Below are 18218 nucleotides of genomic sequence, written 5' to 3' on the forward strand. Positions count from 1 at the left end.
GAGCCCATCAGGATCACCAGGAGGGCCTGTCACAACACAGACTCCTGGACTCCAGCCCTGAAGCCTCTGATTCCATTTTGGGGGCGGGGAGGAGGGGGGGGGAGCAGGTCCTGAGAACCTGCATTTCTAACAAATCCCAGGTGAAGCTCATGCTATGGGTTTGGGGAATCACACTGCTCTAGGTATTTGAAGACAGATATATATGACAAAAAACAAGACAAACTTCTGTGGAAAATGTTCTAAGAAAAAACCCCATTTCCTGTTTAAGTGTCCAGAGAAGAAGTCCTAAACCCACCATCTCAAGTTGTGACGTAGTTCCCCAGTTCCAGTTTAGGCCAATAATGTTACATATACAGCCATATAAAACCTCCTTGAATGGAAATGTGGAAACCAGCTTGGTTTACTTTTTCTTCATGTTATTCCATAAACTCCTAAAAGAGTCCTTAACTATTGAAACTGATGGTGGCGCTCACTGTGTTCAGGAGCGTGCCTCAAGATAACTGAAGATTACCATCAATTAGCTCCCATTTTCATGACTTAAGAAAGGCTTAACCTCTGATCTCACATCTGAGCCTGGAAGCTGAGCATGTTAAGCTTCCTTGAATATTATTTTAAAAAGCATTACTTGCCTTCATGGTTGCTGGAGAAATACCCCCCTCTGATATAGGACGACTGGCAGTTAGGCACTTCTGAAAGAGAAACAGACACACACGTTGTCAATAGTTTCTGCAGGTGAATCAGCATGTGGGTTGAACCGCAGCTCTCCAGTAAGGCCCCTAAAGCTTCCCCTACCCCAAGGTCATGTCTTTCTGGTCCTGTCCTAGGAAAGAGGTACCACCCTAATAAGTAACATGGGGAACACTGTCACCCACCATTTGAAAGTAGGACTCTTGACTCCTAATCAAGAGAATTAGGAGGGAAAAACGATGCTTCATTCTCATAACATTTTGGAAATTTGCTAACACAGTTAATGGTAGAAAAAGAAACTGGCTTTCAAAAGGCCAAGCTTGGCCTTCTGTTTCTAACTGACTTGGGAGCTTTGGGGTTTGGAGAGGGAGGAGGGGTGCTTTAGATCTTCCCCAATTTGCCCCCCTTTACAGCGGATGGTCACATTCAATTCTACTCTAATGGGTGAAGGTGATTTTTAGGCCCAAGAGATGAGGGGATTTGAGGTTAGGAAGCTAGGACAAGAGCTCGCAGGAGGGAGGGGATTGTTGTTTGCAAGTACATTTCCCCATGTTGGAGCTGGTAGAATCAAACCCATGCTCAAGTGAACTCTTCTTCAAGCATTACATTATCAAGGTGTCTATGGAGAGGAAAGCTGGTGAGCTGAGTTGTGCCCAGTTGGGACACACAAATTACAGATATGGTAACATGTGCTGAATGTCTTGAATTCAGGGATAGTCTGGGGTGAAAAACTCATCAGGACAGATTAAAATGTCAATCCCAAAGGAAAAATGTTGCTGGTCATGCCTGCTCCTGAGAAAAATACATCAAAGCCTTCAGAAGGAAAGCCCAGTGGGAATTTTATAAGCTATCAATACCTATACACTTGATTTTTCTTTTATCATAAAGCAACAGATGTCTGCCTTCTGTCTACCTCCCCAGGCTTTCTCAGAACCCAATTCTGCCTGAATTAATCAATCTACATATTATCTCCCAGAAGGCCAAGAGCAAATTCTATATCCTATTCCATTTGCAAAAACCATTCAAATACATACTGCCCCACCCCTCCCCAGAGCCTTCAAGAAAAACACCCATGGAAAAGGCTGAAAACCCACCCACCACCCTCAAATTCCCTTAGCACCAACTGCAAGAGAAGAGTGAAAAAGTTTAAGCAATTTCTGAAAGAAGAGGAAAAGAGGAGGAGGAAACAGTTTCTAAATGTGCAAACTGTAGAATTCCCACCCTCCTCTCCCCTAATGACCTCATTTAATGTGTCTGGCCTGTAAGGTATGTAGTTAGTGAGTAGTGTGGGGGGGTGGCAGGGGGAAAGCTCCCAAGTACAGCTTAAACTTCCTGATATGCTTCCATTTCTAGACGAGAGGTCCCATAACCAGACAACAGGTGCCCTAAGTGCCCTAACATGTTACCTCTCCCCAAGTACACCAGCAGCCTCTGAAGGTTACCAGGAACTTCCCCCAATGAAAGCATTGCAACAGGGCAGTGAATCCCACGAAGCAATCAAGACCACCTTTTCCATGGTGCACCCAGCACTCTGTACTGCTATGTCACCCCAGGTGTGTTCTCAGAGTACCATTCATTCCAAGAACAGAAAGAATCCCACCCTCCATGTGGACCCTTTTCCTTATGCTCACACTGGGAGTTTATGAATCTACTGTATTCAAAAAGAAATCCATGAAGCTAGGGGCAGGACTAAAATGCAGAAATGGTATTTCCTTTGTCCAGTGACCCTAAGATAAGGGGTCTTAAAAAGGGTATTGCCAAGACGGGAGCTTCAGTCTTGGACTCGGACGAGTACTCCCTACCACTTTTGAATGCCTCCTGCACTTCCTACCATCCGATGGCTTTTCTGTTTTGTTCTGTATTTGTTATGCATCAACAAGTCTGCTTCACTAGCTCCTAAGTTCTTAGAGGGTGATTTTTATAAAATGATTCCCTACGGCCCTGCACACAGAAGACAATACCGACCAGACAGATAAATGAGAGAATGAAGAAAGGAGTGGCATGATTTTATGCTAACCTGAATCAACGCAGTAATCCCGGGGCTCCTGCTTGATGCCCATTGGTGACTGGAACCCATGTGTTGGGGGGCCTGGCATGCCTGGGACCCCATGTTCATAGAGTGGATCATGGTATTCTTGTTTGAATCCCTGAGGGGGTGGGGGAGCTGCAGGGACAATAGGTTCGGACATTTGCCGGTGGTAATTGGGGCGATTATCTCCAGGAACTCCTGACTGAGGAGGGAAGGGGTGGCAGGGTTCAGACAGTTGTCTCTGAAATCTGTAAGAAGAAAGTAGTTACAGTTTTTAACTAAGAACATGATAAATACCTACTATGATTTAGCACTGGGAATTAGAAGTTCAGACACCCTCTTCCCAAAATTATATGGCATATTTCAGACTTCTTGAGTCAGGGAGTGGCAAAAAAGCAATCAAAGCAATGACATGGTAGCCTCTTATCTCCCATGCATGTTTATTTCATGCACAGTCTATCTGTACAGTTGGGCCAGATTATGTAGCTAAATATATCAGACCAATTATCTGCAAATAGTACTAACATACACATATGTTTACTAGTTCATTCATTCTTTCCCCTGTAGACAGAACTCAATTTTAAAGACCAAAGAGTACAAATTCACCACTTAGAAAATGTAATTTAAAAATTCCATTCATAATAGCAATCAAAAACATAAAACCTCAGGGATAATCAGGAAATGTGTAAGCCATATAAGAATAAAAACCTTAAACCTGGGGGTACCTGGGTGGCTCAATCAGTTAACCATCTACCTTTGGCTCAGGTCAGGATCTCACAGTTCGTGATTTTGAACCCTGCTTCGGATTCTCTGCCCCTCCCTGCTTGCATGTTCTCTCTCTCTCTCTCTCTCAAAAATAAATAATAAAAACCTTTAAAAAAAACCCTTAAAACTATTTTTGGAGGAAAAGAAAGAAAATTTAATTAAAGAGGAAATATTTAGGATTTTGAAGCCATTGGTTCCCTGAAAATTATTCTGTAAAAGCAATGCCTTCCCAAAATCAACCTGACAAAATGATTCTAAACTTTATTTAAAATATTAAATAATTGTTGAAAAGAAATAATGATTTTCTATTTCTATTAGATATTCACAACTTTTGTAAAATTGCAGTAATTAAAACAGTAATACAAGGAATGAAAGATAGGCATATCAAAGGAACTGAATGTGAAGTCATAAAATGTTGAGTGTATTCTAAAATCTAGTACTTGCTAAAGTTTTAGCATTTCAAATTAATGGTGGAAAAGTTAGATCCTGTTTTATACCATATGTCAAAACCAATTTCATATGGATTCAAGATTTCAATGTGAAACCTTAGTGGTAGAGTAAATATATATATGAAAATATATGATCTTGGAGTGAGGGAAAACCTTTCTACACATCATACCAACAGCAGAAATCATCAAGATAAATATTCCTCATTGTATAAATTTTCCTCATTGTATAAATCTCTATAGTTCAAAAAACACCAGAAACAAAATAAAAAGAAAACTGAAGAAAACATCTGTAACAGTCAGAAAATATCAGAAAAAATAAACAAAACCCAAACTAAAACAAGCTGGGGAAAAGTCTCTAACAGATACAGCACTGTTAAATTTGTTGACAGAAGCAGCCTTTAAAAATCAGTAAAGAATGAATATCCTAAGGCGCCTGGGTGGCTCAGTCGGTTGAGTGTCTGGCTTCAGCTCAGGTCATGATCTCGTGGTTGATGAGTTTGAGCCCGAGCCCCGTGTCGGGCTCTGGGCTGACAGCTCAGAGTCTGGAGCCTGCTTCAGATTCTGTGTCTCCCTCTCTGTTTCTGCCCCTTCCCCGCTCACGCTCTGTCTCTTTCTATCTCAAATATAAATGAACATTAAAAAAAAATTGTGAATATCCTGGTAGAAAAAAATGGGTTAAGAATACAAATAGGAAAATCAGTAAAGAAGAAATACTAATGATCATAAACAAACAAAAGGTTCAAGTTCATTAGTAATTGAAAAAGTACTAAGAGAGAACAGGTTTGTCCTGGTTACTTGGAGGATGAACAGGCAGCTAATAAATCTGTGCCTGGCACATAAAAAGCGCCGTAGCTACAAGGATGGGCACCAATGTGGCTCAGTACATTATGATATGGCTACTCAGTTGAAAGCAACAAATATGATGTAATATACAAATATGTAAGAACCTGGAAAGGTATTTTTGATATATTGTGAAAAAGTACGAAGAACATCAAATTTTTGCAAAAATAAAAAGTACTTACGAAAAAAAAAAGTATTTGTGGTGTCATACAAAATCCTGAGAAGAGCTGCACCTAAATGTGTGAATACTGCTTATCTTTGGTTGATTATGATTTTAGGTGATTTTTTTTTTGTTCATCCACAATTTAATAAATATGCATTATTATCTTATAATAAGACAGAACCATAAAACGCTTTTATTCTTAATTGAATATCATAACATCCTTTAGCTGTCGGAGGGACGCCTGGGTGGCTCAGGTCGGTTAAGCGTCTGACTTTGGCCCAGGTCATGACCTCACGGTTTGTGGGTTGGAGCCCTGCGTCTGGCTCTGTGCTCACAGTGCAGAGCCTGCTTCAGATTCTGTGTCTCCCTCTCTCTCTGCCCCTGCCCCGCTTGTGCTCTCTCTCTCTCTCTCAAAAATAAACAAACATTCAAAAATTAGAAAAATTATTAAGAAAATACCCTTTAGCTGTCAGAAAAATCTGAAATGGTGCCAACTGGCCTTTCTTTGTTGGAAAGGCAGTGCAGTAAAAAGGAAAAGTGACAGAGGGCAGATTTTCTTGGCTTCAGTTTCCTCCTCTGTAACATGGGGGTGTATCAGCCACCAAAATGCTGCTGGAACGATGAAATAAAATCATGTCTACAGAGCCTGGTTTCTGCCACAGCCATACGCACTGACACACTGGTGTAGACTTCAGCGGGGCCGGTGTAGAAGTCAGAGAGTGTAACCCTCGAAGAGAGATGTCAGTCCATGAAATATGTATAAGGCACTCATCCATGTGTTTAAGGAAAAGCATTTCTGAATATATGCCCTCAGGTAGAAAGCAGGAGCCAAGGTTCAGGGAAAAATAAAAAACTGAGCACTAATTTCACTGGTATTTTAAAAATCAACAGTAGAATCCTGTCATATTAAGGCCTCCCTCCAAATTTAGCTTGAACCCTAGTAATAGTTTTCCTGAGATAATTTAAACTTGATTTGAATCAATCTGTGGCAACAGGTGGCCAACAGATTTGTAGAACATCAAGATTTGAAATCCTTAACTGAAGAGATCAGGATGCATATAAAACATCGTTTAGATCGGGGTTTAGCATGGCACTCACTCTGTGTGACTCCTTACTACCTTACCAAAAGCAGCACCGGAAGATCATGTCACAACATGAAGACCACCAAACAATTTTACAAATACCTATCCTTTCATCCCAGACACCAAAGGCGTCAGGATTTGTCTGGCCAATATATGAAGCAAGCTTTACAAACTACGGAAGCTTCGGCGGGCTGAGAGCCTTTCACCGGGGCGCCGAATGCATTGCGGTGCAACTTCATCAGGAATGCGGATTTTCAAGGTTGCTGTTATTTAAGGAAACCTTCCATGGTCTTTGAAGAAGTGCAAATTTGAAACCCGGGTTTAGGCTTGACATTTAGAACACAGGCCCCAGCAGCACACTGCAAACCTGAAATTTCTGAAGCAAAATCTGAAGAAGTGGGCAGAAGAGAAAGATGAAGATACTCTCAAGGCCTTATTTTTATCAGGTACCAAACCTACTGCTAGCAGGAAGGAACAGTAACAGGGGCACGTCTTCCACATTCTCTCCTCTCTGCCACCATCTTCGCACCTTCAAAGGTGACCTCCACAAGTCACTTCCTTTGATGGCGCCGAGAGGGCACAGAACCGCTCAGTTCTGTAACCAGAGCCTCTGCTGGCAGGCCCAGGCCCTTCCCTTCCTCTCGGTGCCTATCTTCTCAGCTTCCAGAATGAAACTTTAGAGTCGGCCTGGTGTGGTCCCTTCAGGAAAAGGTACTTCCATATGGGCACCAGCCAGCAGCCCCTGTCCCTCCCCCAAGCTGCACTTGAATGGTGCACGGTGCTTAAGGGCCCGGGATCTGCAGAACAGAGTCTATAATTGGGATGGTTCAGGCCGGGTTTGTTTTGAGGGAGTGGCAGTGGCAAAGGGGATCTTAAGGGTAGGTCACGGAACCAACATACTTGGAGAAAGATTCTCTCAGAGCTTGCTGTCGATAATGGCTTTTATTTGCAGAGATGAGTAAAGTAATTCCATTCTTGTCCTTAAAATACATCCCGTGAACTTTACTCACTGCCCTTCATTTGAACCCCTTCCCCTTTCCGCAATCCTTTTGAAGTATCTAAGAATGTGTTGTATATATAATACAGCAATGACAAAGATGCCTCTTGTTTACTGAGGCAGGCAATCATTTTCAATGGAGAGGCAGCTTGGTTCCTAACAAACCCCTTCTCCTGCTCACCCCCCTCTCCCCCCTTCCTCCCCCAACCCGTCATCCCAAGAGAACTCCCCAGGCTGTGGTGAACTCACAGTTGGTGAGCAAAAGGAGATTTCTGACTATTGGGTGAGCTTAAATTCAATAGGTTACGGATTAAGGCTTTTTCAGTGCCAGTTTATTTAAAGAAACAGTTATTTATTTATTTGTCAGATTTATATAGCGCCTTTCCTCCCAAGAGCTCACCCACGCTACCAACATTTGGTTTACGTTATGAAAACCGTTAGATGCTTTTTCTGCATTTCCTTTTCGGTTTCTGCTGCCAACACACAGAGTAAACACAATGCTTAGAGGAAGAAAGGAGAAAAGTGTGGATCTGATGAAGGCTACACAGTGGCTATGGGTGCCAGGTAAAGTAGCCATGGTTCAGAGGCCAGCTGGGAGAGGATACATAAAATCGGCCAAGAAACCAATACCATGTACTTAACGTTTCCATTTAGGCTAAGAGAAGATACAACAGGAAAGCAGCATAGCTGGGTAAGAGGCTGTGGCTGTGAAGGCAGAAGATCCTGGGCTGAAATCCAATCTTTACCACTTATTGGCTGTGTGACCTTGGGTGAGTTATATAACCGCTCTGAGCCTCATTTTCCTTGTCAATAAAGTAAGGACAACCTGGATACCTCTCCAAAGGTCTGTTGTAAAGATTACATAAACCAATGCATGAAACCACCCTTGGCACACTGTTAAGTTCTCAATATACACTACCTTCAAACACCACCATCAACTGCCCCATCTCATCCCCCAACCCCCAATAAACTAAATTCAGAAGCTATACAAATGTAAGGGGAGATCTTAAGGAACTGGGAGAAAACTATCACATGCACATAACAGAGTCCACTAGCTGCCTACCCAAAATCCATTCTCCTTTCTCACAATGAAAGTGCTGATTTTCATTCACATTTATTTCACACTAATGTTTATTTTCCTGCCATAAACCAAGAGCCAGACACTGTTGCAAAACAAAACTCAAACACTCCCTAAAAGCACAGCGCAGAACTCTGCAAAAGCTCTCAGGGCTCTGTGAGGTCTGTCAGCACTGTGTACATGCAAACTGGACCATCTAAACTGTGATAAAACATTGATAGAGGAGGAACAAAATATGCCCTTTAAAGGCCTGGATGTTTGTCTGTTTCCCAACATCAAACATGCAAGAAGGAAGGTGATGGAAATACAAGATGTCCCCAGAGTATCAGCTGCCGAAAGTATTAGTTTTATATGTACAACACTAATAAGTCTGACGATGAAAAGATTATAGATAAAGGGAGTTTCACCCGTTAAAAACCTAGCATCGACCGATGAAGCATCAGAAGTTCCTAAGTTGTGGTATCTGTATCATTTTAGGAAGATTCCTTTAATAGCTTTCTTTATGGATTATAAAAGCAATCTTTAAAGAGTAAAAGTGTCATAGAAGCTAGCATTTATTGAGTACCTTCTCTGTACCAGTATGATTTCATTTAACCCACCCAATGTTTCTATGTGGGAAGTTATCTACTCTTCTTCCATTTTCACATGAAGAAACCCAAGCTTAGACAATTTAAGTGCCTGCCTGAGGTCATACAGATAGGAAACAGCAGAGCTCCCGGGACTCAATCCCAGGCCTAACTCCGGAGCCCATACTGTTTCTACAACTGCTTTTAAATACTCCCTTGATGGTATTTAAACAAAAATCATATAGTCCAGACAGCTAGAAAACTCCCATGTTTGGAAATTAAGAAATATAATTTTAAAGAACTACAGGATTGAGAGAAAAAAATAGAAAACACTTAGAACTGAGCTTTTAAATCAAATCAGAATTAATTTAAGTCAGGACTTGTGGTATGCAGCTGAAGCAGGACTTGGGTAGGGAAATCAAGTAACTGGTTATCCAAATCAGGACATTTTGGGGAGTAAAAAGGAAAGGTATGAGTAGTGACTTCCAGATAAGGCATAAACCATATTGACCTGGGAAAAACTGAATGTATGGTCACCCCAGCCTTAGGAGAAGTTTTATTTGGTTATGTGTTTATACTATAAAGACAAAAAGCTAAGAAATTAACGAGTGAATCATCCAACCAAAGCAGTTAGGAAAAGAAAAACAGTCAACTGAAAGAAAGTAGAAATAATAAAATTATTTTCGTAAGAGCCGAGAGAAATCAATGAAATAGAAAACATCTAGTAGAGAGGATGAGCAAAACTGAAGCTGATTTGTTGAAAAGACAAATGATATTGTCTGCCAAGGACTAACTAGAGATTTCACGGCAATTAATTTTAAAACTCACACCAAATGGAAAATTTCCCAGAAAAAGTAATTTATTAAATTCACTCAACTAAATAGAAATTCAGAGCAGGACTAGAAAAGTGAAGACGCTTAACCAGTAATTAAAAATCTTCCCACAAAGAAAATACCAGGCCCAAATGGTTTACTGGTAAATCCTTCCAAAAATTCAAGGAATAAAAAATTCCAATTTCACGTGCACTATTCTAGTATACATTAAAAGGGGGACACCCTCTATTTATCTGATGAAAATTACTTTAATGTTAAAACCCAACAAGGATAATACAAGAAAGGAAAATTATACATTATCCTCAATCATAGATAGTGATGCACAAGTCCTAAATAGAGGGGCACCTAGCTCAGTCGGTTGAGCGTCTGACTTCAGCTCAGGTCATGATCTCGCAGTTCGCGAGGTTGAGCCCCGTGTCAGGCTCTGTGCTGGCAGGAGCCTGGAACCTGCTTTGGATTCTGTGTCTCCCTTACTCTCTGTCCCTCTCTGACTTGCACTCTGTCTCTATCAAAAATAGATAAAACATTAAAAATTTTTAAGAAGTCCTAAATACCATACTGGAATACAAAGTCCAGCGATGTTAAAAAAGGTAACCCATAACCAGTAAGTTGGGTTTATCACACGAATACAATGCTGGTTGCATATAAACCAGTGTAACTCACCACATTTAAGAAATGGAAGGAGAAAATTCATTTGATCAGCTCAACAGAGGCAGAAAAAATGATCAAATTCAATATCCATTCATATTAAAAACTCTGAGTAAACGAAGAATACAAGGAAATTTCCTTTAGCTTGACAAAAGGTAACAACAACAACAACAACAACAACAAAACCTATAGTAAACACGGTGAAATGCTACAAACAAGCCCTCTTAAGATTCAGAACTACAAACACCCCACACTGTAACCATCAGAAGTACATTATTCAGCCTGTCAAAGAAGGTTCCATTAAGCATCTCAGAGACTCAGTTTCGGATCCCAAAGTGAATGTGTGCTGCCATACATAACATGCTATTAACAGCCGTGCGTGGAGAGGAGATGCGTCAGACACATTCACTTCATTCCAGGCCAGGCTACAAATATGACTCACAGTCAAGTTCCTCCCTCTCTAAAAACTACAAAATCTAAAGGACAAAAATGAATGGCAATTTATTGGGGATGGACTTTAAGAGGGGAAGTACAAACAGCAGAAAGACTTGAGTATATTAAACATAGCATCTTCAGGGAATGAGTAGTTATCTATCAAATCACAATTCCAGAACACTTAAGCTCATTCCTTTAAGCTTTGAAACCTTGATCAGAACCACTGAGGGAGAGAACTTTCTCAAACGGGTTAGGCGATTTGCTCTTCTAGAAGATGCTGTGCCTAACTGACCCTTTCTTGAAGACTTGGGAGCACTCTGTCAATTTCAGCAGGATAGCCTATTACAACACTGATGCCTCTGGGGAACATCAAGAAGCGGGGGATTCTTCCACTAGCAGTACTCTCTTAAATGTTGTGCTTCTTGATGCTGGGTGAGAGAGCAGGGTATCCCAAAATTCTTCGATGATAAATTTCCTAGTGGAGCCCTTTCTTTTTTTAAATTTTTTTTTTAACGTTTATTTATTTTTGAGACAGAGAGAGACAGAGCATGAACGGGGGAGGGGCAGAGAGAGAGGGAGACACAGAATCGGAAACAGGCTCCAGGCTCTGAGCCATCAGCCCAGAGCCCGACGCGGGGCTCGAGCTCACGGACCGCGAGATTGTGACCTGGCTGAAGTCGGATGCTCAACCGACTGCGCCACCCAGGCGCCCCTAGTGGAGCCCTTTCAATGGAATTGTGGGGACTCCTTCACCTTGAGTTGTAATGAGAAATGGTATATAACGAAGGACAAAATCATACCTGACCGGTACAATGGGTATATAAGGTAGGAACATTTTCTAAATTCTTCCACCTAGCCCATGTAAACATCATGAACAGTATGATGAAAAAACTTTTGAGATCAGGATGGCTGAACGAAAAACACACCCACTCTTTAAGGAGCGGCTGGTCTTTAAGGATAAATGGAACATGTCTCAACATGCCAAATTACATGGTTTGTTTTTTTTTTTCCCCCTCCTTGTGGGGGAGGAAATCACAAATATAAATCATGGCTTCCAAACACAGTATTTATCTTCTAAAAATAACTTATGAGTTGTGAAGAATTATATACTAAGATCATTCAGAAAATTAAGAATATACTTTTGCCTAGATTATGTTGTTTAAAGTATAATCCTAGCAAACTGCTATCACTATCAATAAACATACACTGAGGACAAGTAAGATACCAGGCCAAGAAGGGTCTAAAGCATGGTTTTTAAACCTCAAAAAGTTTATTCAACTGCAGAGATAAGGCATACTGTGAGCAAAACAAAAAAGATACCTGTCACAACATGAGTTTAGATAAGTGAAGTAGGAATTTAGTAGGATTTTGTAATTTAAGACATGGATAAAGTTCTGGCAGTTAGCAACGCTCCCCCCCCCCCCCGCCATCATAACCAAAACAAATGGTGCAGTTATGAATTAATGTTTTGGTTTCTAAATGTAGGCCCTTGTATTTGGCTATGTGACCATTAGGAAGTCCCTTAGCTGCTCTGAGGCCTAATATTCTTATCTATGAAATAGTGTATTTCACTCTGCTCTGTTACAGGACTGTTAATAAAAAGCTCAAATAAGGCCGTAGTTCCTTCTATCCTGCAAAATGCCATATATTTTTGTTAGGGGGTTACTTTTGAAGTAATATTGCTTAAATAAAAAGCTAGCAAAGAGCAAACTACAAAAAAACGTAATCTACCCCACTTCAGGCAGGCGTAACAATTATTAGAGGTGGGATTATTATTTTTTTCAACGTTTTTATTTATTTTTGGGACAGAGAGAGACAGAGCATGAACGGGGGAGGGGCAGAGAGAGAGGGAGACACAGAATCGGAAACAGGTTCCAGGCTCCGAGCTATCAGCCCAGAGCCTGACGTGGGGCTCGAACTCACGGACCGCGAGATCGTGACCTGGCTGAAGTCGGACGCTTAACCGACTGCGCCACCCAGGCGCCCCTAGAGGTGGGATTATTAAGCTTGTTCTCACACACACACAATTATTGTTACTTTTACAAAATCAGACCAGAGATTTTAGTTTGCCTCATTTTCTGTGTGCTCTCCAGTATCTACAAGCAAAATCATTTGCCACGTTTCTGATGTATTTTGCATCACACAAATATCACATGGACACCCCCGTTAATAACAGACAAGGGCAAGAGAACAAAATTCAGAGTACTGGGTACTTGACGCTTAAGGAAAAGGTGGGGTGGAGTAAGGATGGGGGCAGAAGAGACAGCCAGATAGTGATTTCTCCAAGTGGGACAGTGAAGTATCCAGGCTATGCCCCAGACACACCAAACTCAAAATCAAGGGTGGAGTGAGGAATTTGCATCTTGAGTAATTCCACGGGAACTCCTGTACCCTTGCAACTTTGCAACTACAGTGCCCTGGGGTAGAAGACTAACTACCCCAGTAGTTACTTCATCGATTTAGGACTTTGCCCTTCACCCCAGTTCTCTCAAGGATCTCTGTACCCGCCCAGTGTGTGCAAGGTCTTTTTATTCTAGACCCATATTCCCAATGGCAGCGTGTAGGGGAGGTAAATCCAAGACGGACAGACAAAGTTCAGGGAGGAATCCCCCCTAAAAAGAAACACCTGGTTTCTGGTCCCTGCCTCTGTCTCTTTGGATCCCTGAGGGAAGACACTCCTACATCTCAGGGATCAAATCTCCCCCTTGTGAGAGGGGGCCGGGTAGCCTGGTGACAAACCTGTCTGCCGGGGCTGTGGGAGGACAAACATTGTCCTTACACAAGCCCCCTGGATAAGAAACAGGGATTGAGGGGGGACTATGAATCAAAGAGATTTAACATGAAATAATTTCCCCTTACACGTGGTAGAACGTTTGTTCAAGTATTTCAAATACCAAATCTAATGCTCCACCTCATCCCTCCTCCTTACTTAATAATCCCTGCAGACACACCAGGAAGATACTGTTTAAAAACACAACACCAAAAAAAAACTATTGAAATAAAAATGGTGTCCAGGCCTGAGTTTACCAACTGGCAGGCCTGCAGAGTGATTCTGCCCACAGGGAGGTTTTGTTTAGTCTGCAGAGAGTTGCTGTTGTTTTTAATTTGAGTTAGTTGCCAACCTAAAAAGAAAAACCACACAACCTGGGGTTTTTACACAAAAATCCACATTTCCAAATTCTCCTGAAGAAGTGCAAGGCTGTTAACAAGGTAATAAACTGGCAACACTTCGTGGTGGCTGTCTCCTTCAGATGGGCTCTCTACTGAAACCAGGGCCCTCTGCTGAGCCAGTCCCCCAGTCAGCGCTCGCCCCCTGGGGCCCTATGTATCATCAGCGTTCACGGCTCCTGGCCTCACGAGGGGACTAAAGACTAACCAGGCAAATTATTGTAGTTCTTTAGGGTGACTTTCACAGCAGGGGCGGGGAAGGGGATCAGAACCAAACAAGAACGCTTGCTTTTTTTCTGTATTTCATCTAGAAATAAAGTGACCCTCAAACAAATTTTGGGAGGCATTTGGGTTGGACCAGGCCTGGGGAGGGTATACTCTTCCCTCCTCCCTCTCCTGCCCCTCACCTCCACACCCACATGAGGCAGAACAAGAAAGACAGAAAGGAAAGGCAATGGTCACCATCTTGCAACCCCTGGTAACATCCTCACTGACGACTCTTCACCTATATACATCCCAGAGAGACTTGAAAGAAAAAGACAGGTCCCGGAACACCCTATGTAAAGGAGGGCCGCACGCATCCACAAAATTCTAGAATACCCCAGTAAAGGACTAACAAGGCTGGGACCTAAAACATTAAGTTTGATGTTTGCAGGTAGGTTACCTTCCTACTGGAGTTTGTTCGACAAATGAATGACTCTGATGCCTCAATTTTCTTATTAGGAATGTAGAACTACCTACCTGGAATGAAACCAGGAGATTTCTATCTCAAAAGTAGGTAATTACAGATAAGGTCTTTAGCTAATTCCCTGTTAAAATGTGTTAAAATCAGATGAGTGATAATACCTTTTACAATTCAGCAACCTTCTGTAATACGCAAGTAAAATGTTAATAAAGTATTTATGGGTAGCATAAACCAAGGCTGAATTCTAGTAGGCAGGATCCAATGAGGAGCCAGGAGACTTGCCCTCAGGGAGGGTCAGCAGGTTGTGTATCCTGGTCAAGCCACTCTGCTTCTACCTCCATAATGGGGGGGACAGTACTAATGATCTCTCCCTTATCTACTTCAGAAATCATTCGGAGTGCCTCAAGAACAGGTCATATTCATATCATCATTCATCTTACCTCACAAGGGGCTTCGATGCACTGAGATCTTTATAGGGACCTGGTAAATATGACTATCTGCTTCCTCTCTCCCCACAGGGCAAAGGGGAGGCGATGGAGGCGGTGAAAGCAGCTCAGATCAGTACCCACCTCTGTTCCGACGGATACTGGTTTTCAGGCATCATCTTTGGCATCTGCAGGGGCTGATGGGGTGGCCGGGGGACCGCAAAGGTTTGCTGCTGTGGTCCAGGTTCAGGAAGCGAATGAGGGGCGGGGGCGGGGCCCACACCTTGTACCGGGCCAGCTGCAGGGGCATGTGCAGAGGTGGGCAGAGTTGCCTGAGGTGGGGGAAATAGGGAGTTCTGATGGGTGGGTGACAGGGGGGTGGTGGGAGGGGTTAATGGCTTGAACCCAGAGGGAGGCTTCCTATCATAGGCACTGTAAACAGAAAAAGAGAAGGAACCGTTAAGCTGCAATGAAGCCATTAGCATGGTCACCAGATCCAGCAGAACAGCTAGGCTAGGTTGCAGTCCATGTTGCCAGGAAATGACAGCATTAACATAGTTAAATTGCTGGCAGCCCCGAGGGAATATTTGTACCTCTGAAAAGTGACAAACACACTGCGTCACAGGGACTTGTTTAACACTTCTAGTGATTCTTCTCAAAGATAATTTTAGCCTCTGTTTCCGGTTTCCTTTTCCCCCCTTCTAACAGAATTCTCCATGTATGCGTGTGTAGGGACGGATGGGTGGAAGAGGGGAGAGTTTATGCCCTGGGAGGTTTCTGGCCCACTCTCCCAAGTATTCCAGGGTTCCCAGGAACTAGTCAGAATCTCTGTTGCAGATAAATTTCTGCTGTAACATCACTTGAATTAACGACTCTTCTCCCCCTTTCAGGCAGATCTATGTTTATCTTCTAGAGCAAAGAATGATTTAAAATTAAAGCCTCATTCCTGGGGCCTGGATATTCCTAAGTAAAGGGCACAAGCCTTGGGACTTTTTCATATATTCTGATTTGAAGATTACTTCTTTGGTGCTTAAAGTTCACATTAACATATGATAGACATGAAGAAGTATATATTCCCTCCCTAGAAGCCACAGATCAAATATCTCAGTATTCAAGGTTCTTTCCCTTAGGAGGGCTCAGTACCCCATGAACTCAGTTCCCCCATGGAGCCAGTTTAGCAGTTTTGCTTTTTATGTGCAGCACAAAGGCCCCATTTGGACTGGCCTACACTAGGGGATTACGTTGCCATGAAAGACCAGGAACGCTACGCTGAGTGTCTGCTGAATAGTACTTGAAACAGTCGGCCCGACGGCTCCTTTCTGGCCAGCCTCGCTCTGGCTCCACTTACCAATAGCTGTAGAGGCACTTTTCTCCATAGTTAGCACCGAGAGCCTGCTCATGGCTACAGGACGACAGCTCACAGGAGGGGCTGTGCAGCTCCCGTTTGATCTTGGTTGGAGGTGGGGCATGAAGCACCACTGCAATCAGAAGAGGGACGAGGGGGGAACGCAGAGAGGACAGCCGATTAACAGGGAGCATAATGCTTCCTTCTGCAAACCCTGGAACTAGCTGATTGTTCTTGGGAGTCAGGTCAAGTCTCATGCCAGAGAAAGCCAAACACTTAAACACAGAGCCTTCCATCTAAAACCAATGAAAAGTTCTGTAAAGTCACAATTCAACATCATTTTGAATAGCCATGTCTTTCCCCCCAATTTCTTTGGTGTTGGGTCTGCTTCCCAGAGGCTTTGAAATCCTTAAAAATTCCTGCAGGTGATGGTTCGTCAAGAAAAATGCAGGTGTGAGAGAATACCAAGAGTTGCAGACAGGAAGAATTTTGTTTCCAAAAAGGGCAAAAGAGCCAAAAATACATCGGTGGACATTCCACATTAGCTTATCAGAGGCTTGAGACTGCCCTGGCAAACACATTTCTTACTCAGAGGCATATAAATTAAATATATGACTTTTTAAAAGTCCTTCCTAGAGCGGCTTTAAATATCAGCTCTGAGTAAGAAATACTCAACTTTAAGGGCATTTCAAAAAATTTAAAAGCAAAGGAAGACAACAATGGACTAAACCATGATCTAGGAAAGGCTAACTGCATAAGGACAAGTCCTGGAAACCTTCATGCTTTGTGCTCATGTCTGCTCTGTGCCTTTCCTACCGACCAACCAGGAAGGGCAGGTTTCATAACCAATCCTTTGAGATAAGTGCCAATTACTTTTCCAAAACTGATGAAATAATACACAGAGCTCTTGCGTAATGTTTGGAAGTCAAGGGCATGTTCCATATGTGATTCTGAGAGGACAAATTGTTTAAAATCAAGATGACTTACATGGTAGCAAAATGAAACAAAATAACACCAGGTTTTCCCTTCCTGTCTTATCTAGGAGCGAAGTCATTTTACAGAGGGCATTTTACCCAAGGTAGAAGGACAAACTCTAAAAGACGCTACACCATGGGGGATGCCTTCTTCTACCGAGGAGTTAGAATCGCTGTTCTCTGTCCAGCTATCTTGAAGGGTGGGGGAGGAGTTAAGTTTTGTGCCGGCTACTCTCCAGTGTATCAAAGGTCTCATTAGATAGCTAACCACAGTCAGTGCCCTGGTGACCCACTTAAATTTCTGTATGACTCAGGGCTTACTCCTAATATACTTTCAGGTGTTTGGTTAATTCTTAGTGATTATATTAGGCAGAATGAGCGTAGTGAGCATCTGTTTTCTTCTGCTAAGACTGAACAATCTTCTGGCCAACTGATTTCTCAGGTGCCTTCTCCAACCCCAAATTTGGGTCTCAGAAGTAAGCAAATGAGACAGATGACTATCACAGATGATAAATTTATAAAGCAAAGTCCTGCCAATGACTGACTGGAAAGGATAGGTTTTTATCTTTCCTTTCCTACATAATGCCAACTGCTTTTCCTAAATACATGAAATAAGCTCGGAACTGTAAGATTATATTTAGAAGTCATAAGAGTCTCATGATTTTTTGATGGTGACATCATGGCAGCTACCCCTCAATTGTTATCAAATGTTTTTGGACATTTTAGACAGAAAATGACTAAGCTTATTGTTGTTAGAATGTTGTTAGTAAATGAAAAGGAGAGTCAGACAACTTGACATAGAAAGCACTTCTTCCGGGTGCCTGGGTGGCTCAGTCGGTTAAGTGTCTCTTGATTTCAGCTTAGGTCATGATCTGGTTCATGAGTTTGAGCCCTGTGTTAAGCTCCACACTGACAGCACGGAGCCTGCTTGGGATTCTCTCTCTCCCTTTCTCATTGGCCCTCCCACCCGCACACTCTCTCTCTCAAAATAAATAAACATTAAAAAAAAGAGAAAAGACTATGTTAAAAAAAAAACAACAAAGCACTTC

At 42.4% G+C, this 18218-nt stretch overlaps 1 protein-coding gene across 1 annotated transcript in view; it reads right to left on the reverse strand.

Moving 5' to 3' along the window:
• ETV5 (ETS variant transcription factor 5) overlaps positions 1–18218 on the reverse strand; it is a 55186-nt gene that overhangs the window by 14196 nt on the left and 22772 nt on the right. Inside the window, exons 5-8 of the mRNA XM_047099996.1 lie at positions 16199–16328; positions 14995–15282; positions 2705–2964; positions 630–689 (exon numbers count right to left, since the gene is read on the reverse strand). Coding sequence (XP_046955952.1) covers positions 630–689; positions 2705–2964; positions 14995–15282; positions 16199–16328 — 738 coding nt within the window. The remainder of the gene's footprint in view (positions 1–629; positions 690–2704; positions 2965–14994; positions 15283–16198; positions 16329–18218) is intronic.

The sequence above is a fragment of the Lynx rufus genome, unplaced genomic scaffold (assembly GCF_022079265.1).
Source record: "Lynx rufus isolate CCGP_SWC_20201006 ecotype Redwood Valley unplaced genomic scaffold, mLynRuf1.p SCAF_5, whole genome shotgun sequence".
Classification (NCBI taxonomy): domain Eukaryota; kingdom Metazoa; phylum Chordata; class Mammalia; order Carnivora; family Felidae; genus Lynx; species Lynx rufus.